The following is a 4,515-nucleotide window of genomic DNA, read 5'->3' as shown; positions in this document are numbered from 1 at the left end:
AAAAAAATTAGCTTCACGCAATGTATCCACGAACACTACATTGGGAATTTTTGTCCTAAAGCAATCAGTCTCATTGAATATTCCCCACATCCTCCAAGGGCGTAACTGTCACTCATTTTAAAGCCACCACAAAATCCGACTCCACAATCAAATTCACCCCACTCCATTATATTTGACCAAACACCTTCACTGCGACGAGGATGGCCATTATCTCTGCATTTGTAATTACTCCATTGTAATTGATGGAAATTTACCATTTCTATATGTATTTCTAGAAATATTTTAAATTTGTTATTTTTTTTATCTAAGAATCAACGAAATTGAAAATACAGTGGTAGAATTTATTGCAAATTATGTCTTTTTTTGCTCAAAAATCAACGAAATTGAAATCATATTGGTAAAATTCAACAAAAAGGTTGGTCGATGAATGATGTGTTTGACAAGTAAAGAAGAATATTTCAACAGCTATCATGGTTTAATTGTCCAAACAAAATTTGAACCTTATATAATCCTTGAAGCCAATTCATTTTCATTTCAAGATTTCGTGAGTAGGTTGAGACGATGGCAATAGCTTCCTTAACTCTTCCTATCTTCTTTTCTGCCATATTTGTTCACCTCCTTACCCTTTCAATCGCCCAAAAAGAGCTGCGCTATTCTTACTGTGAAAACAGAAGGGGTAACTTTTCCGCCGGTAGTCCTTACCATGACAATCTTAACCGCGTTCTCTCTTCCCTCTCCTCCGACACGGAAAACGACCATGGATTCTACAATGCATCCTTCGGTGAAAACCCTGACCATGTTTTTGCACGGGCGCTTTGTCGAGGAGACGTTGAGCCAGCTACTTGCCGTTCTTGCATATCAGACACTAGCAATCTGCGAGCTAGTGTTTGTCCCAACCAGAAGGAGGCAATTTTGGGGTATGACGAGTGTATGGTATTTTACACAAATCGCTCTATCTTTGGCGTTATAGAAACTTCGCCTCGTTTGTGGCTGTGGAATCCAGTCAACGCCTCAGATCCTGCTAGCTTGAGTGCCACACTGAGGACATTGTTGGATACATCGCGGATGCAAGCTGCAGCAGGAGACTCTCTTCGAAAGTTTGCAGTAAACGATGCAGTCGCTTCAGATTTCACAAGAGTGTTTGTACTCACGGAGTGCACTCCTGATTTATCTGAGCAACAGTGCTTGAATTGTCTGGACCAGATTATCGAAGAGCAGCCAGACTGTTGCACTGGAAGGACCGGAGGCAGGGTCATAGCCCCAAGTTGTAATTTCAGGTTCGAGAACTATCGCTTTTACAACATAACACCGGTGTAATCGTCTCCACCGTCAATAGTATTTTCTGCCTCACCTGGAGGTATATAGGCATGAGGTGGAATAACACATTATATAGGCATAACGTATAGCAATAATTGCCTACTAAGGCATGACATGTAACACTATGACATAGTCCTATTTTCCATTTTGAATAAATGCCCTGGTAATTTGATATCCAAAGAACCATATAAGAGGCTCCATAGCATTCAAAATAATAGGAGTTATTCTTGATGGAATTAAGCAGACACCTTCCAATAACACTATAACATGGTCTTAAAAATAAAATCATATTCACCTCCATGCCTAATGATTCCTCTATGAACAACACCCTAAACACCTTAAACCACAAAACAAAAAAGGTTAAGTAATCATGAAGAACTTGAAGATTTTAGAGAGAAGGGAGAGAGGATAGCAGGTTAGAGAGAGAAAGTGAAGAAGGGAAATGAGGGAAAGAGGAAAAAAAAAGAGTTTTTATTCCAACGTTTAATGCTTATTAAACCACGTCGTTTTGGGGAGATGAGGGAAGTGTAAGTTTAGGCCTAAACGACATCACTTGGAGGGGGCCTTTGAACCACCAAACGGTGCGTCTTGAAAGGGATTTAGTGGGCTGGTGCAGAAGGCTTGCCTTCCTCTTCACCGTCTGTCTTAGGCGGTCTCTGTCCTAGGCCATCCCTAGCCCAGCAAGCTAAGGCTTTCTCCCTTTTTTGTTCATTGATCTGTTACTAGGTTGTGTGTTGGGGCTTGCCCACTTATCAAACCCAAAGGTGTTGTTTAGAAATTTATTTAGTTTAGGTAAAAATATGTTATGTGATGTTTTTAAAGTAGACAAATAAAAATAAAAATATATAAGGCATCAAATAAAAAGATGGCTATTTGATAAAAAAAGTTAGAGCAGGTTAAATAGAATATAGATATATATAAAATATATAAAAAATGAATAAATAAATAAATAATAATAAAATGTCTGATCCAAAAATGGTAACAGTAGATCTACATTAAAAATAAAAATATATGAGAGAAATAAATAAACATTTAGTAGTAAAAATATAGAACTAAGTAAATAAGATAATATTTAGTTATGAAAAATCAATTTAGCTAAAGGAAAAGAAATATATGAAAACGTAAAGTTATATTTATATTTTATCGTAAAAAAAGAAAGAGAAGGACTATGTAAGGGGTGAAAATAATATTAAAATAGATAATTATGTGAAAGTGGGTTAAATAAAAAGATGGATAAAATGAAAGGATAAGTTAGGCATGTGAATGGAAATGAAATATTTAATTATATAAGCTTATATTTATATAGATATATATGTATAAATAAAATAAAATGAAGGAATGAGGCTTATTATGAAATTATTAAATGTAAATCTATCATGTGTGTCTTGGAATCCATATTGATGATGGAATGTTCATTCCAAACATAAGAAGTCGCAATTTCAAATGAATTTTCTTAGGCTAAAGATTTTGATTAAGACCTCACCAGTACGATAAGAGGGTCTTAATTTTAAATTCTGATGTTCTCAATTTTAAATAAATAAAAATTATATATACTTAATTACCAATTAGTTAAAATATAAAAACAAAAGAAATAAGGAAATGATGATAACCATAAATATGGTAATAGTAATAATAAATACAAGAAAAGGGATGGATAAAATATATACATGAAGATATAAAAGAATATAGGATTATATAAAACAATGAGATTCATGATGATAAATAACTAACAAAAAATCAAAATTTCAAAAAATAATGAAATTCACCGTAGTGGTGAATATGGCTAAAATGTAAAGACAAATATCTACATAAAATCAATAATAATAATAATAAGAAGAAGAAGGTAGAAGAAAACCATAGTTAGTCAAAAGGAAGATAAGTTAGGTTGATAAAGAAAGAGAAAAAAGTTTGGTAAAAAAAATATATGCATAAATGATAATAACTATGAAACAAAATATTTGGTTTAAAAATATGATTTTTAGGGAAGTTTATGTAGTAAGATAAATAAGTGTTCACATAGCAAAACACATAACAAAATAAAAATGGTTATATAGGAACAATAAGTAAATATAAAATATTCGTTCATGGTATATATGCATACAGGAAGAAATAATAAAATTTTTAAAGACAAGAAACAAATATTAGAATTTATGAGTACATCAGGTACCATTGTTGTATTATTAAATGTCATGGCATATAGACATATTTTGTATACAAGTATAAGCCTCAATGATGGGACTTTTCGAGGGAGATTGTGGAAGTGAGTTTCTTCGAAAATTCCCTAGGTGAAAGGATACTTCCAAGTCCCACTAGTACGATGGGAGGCCTCGGAGAATATCCTTAATAAAAAGCTTCCGCTCGTATTAGGTTTGTATTCATGAAAAAATATTGATTTTACTTGCAAACGACTACCTCAATGATGAGATTTACTAGTTAAACTCGTTAAGACGAGTTTCCCTGATAATTCCCTAAGTGAGAGCATATTCTCGGATTTTATCAGTGTGATGGGCGGATTCAAGAAATATGTTCAATAAAAGGTTTTGTTTGGCATTACTCATTTTTTTGCCATGCATTTCATAATCACATCATGCACACGTCACACTCGTAAAATCAAATAAAATATTTTAATTTATTATTAGAATAAAAGATAAAATAAATAAATAATAATTAAGGAAACTTAAGAATAAAATCAATGAGTTAGGATAACATATGATTAAATGGTATCGTTCATGGAACGAGTGCCATGGGAATGCTAATCCTTCCCTGTGTGTAATCGTACTCCTAACCCAACTCTAAATAAAATATGTAGACCAATTTGTTGTTCTTTAGACGGACCTAAAGTCTATTTAGAATTTCATCGAATAGAACAAATTTAATAGGCGGCCAATCGTACCTACGTAAAAAAGATTGGTAGTGATTCCTTAAACCATCCACTTTTAGTGGTAGGGTTCCCAGACCCGCATGTTATGACAGCTTGGTGACTCTGTTGAAGACGAAAGAGAGTCGAGCCATAATTAATCATAGGTTATCTTAAGCCCTAAATAATTTAGTATTTCTTTTATATTTGAGAATTTGTTTTAAGCATTACGATTTTGTGCATTAATTATTTTATAGTCATTATTTTATTATTTTTTAATTATGGAGAATTTAGGATAGATGGATGTGAGATTGTCTATCAAAGGTTGGTACGTTCCTTCA

The 4,515-nt window shown here is 33.0% G+C and overlaps 1 protein-coding gene across 1 annotated transcript; it reads left to right on the top strand.

The window, feature by feature from the left end:
• The first annotated feature begins 558 nt into the window (after positions 1-558).
• On the top strand, positions 559-1,471 carry LOC110426170 (cysteine-rich repeat secretory protein 38-like). Its single transcript, XM_021441322.1, has one exon. It carries the CDS (start codon positions 562-564, stop codon positions 1,315-1,317), a length of 756 nt encoding a protein of 251 aa, XP_021296997.1. The 5' UTR covers positions 559-561; the 3' UTR covers positions 1,318-1,471.
• The last annotated feature ends 3,044 nt before the right edge of the window (positions 1,472-4,515 follow it).

The sequence above is a fragment of the Theobroma umbraticum genome, unplaced genomic scaffold, assembly GCF_002168275.2.
Source record: "Theobroma umbraticum cultivar Fairchild unplaced genomic scaffold, ASM216827v3 scaffold_55.0, whole genome shotgun sequence".
NCBI classification, from domain to species: Eukaryota; Viridiplantae; Streptophyta; class Magnoliopsida; order Malvales; family Malvaceae; genus Theobroma; species Theobroma umbraticum.
Note: the sequence above shows the minus strand (reverse complement) of the source record. Positions and strands in the feature narration are given on the sequence as shown.

Coding starts and splice junctions, on each gene's coding strand:
- LOC110426170 (XM_021441322.1), top strand. CDS start 562: ATGGCAATAGCTTCCTTAACTCTTCCTATCTTCTTTTCTGCCATATTT.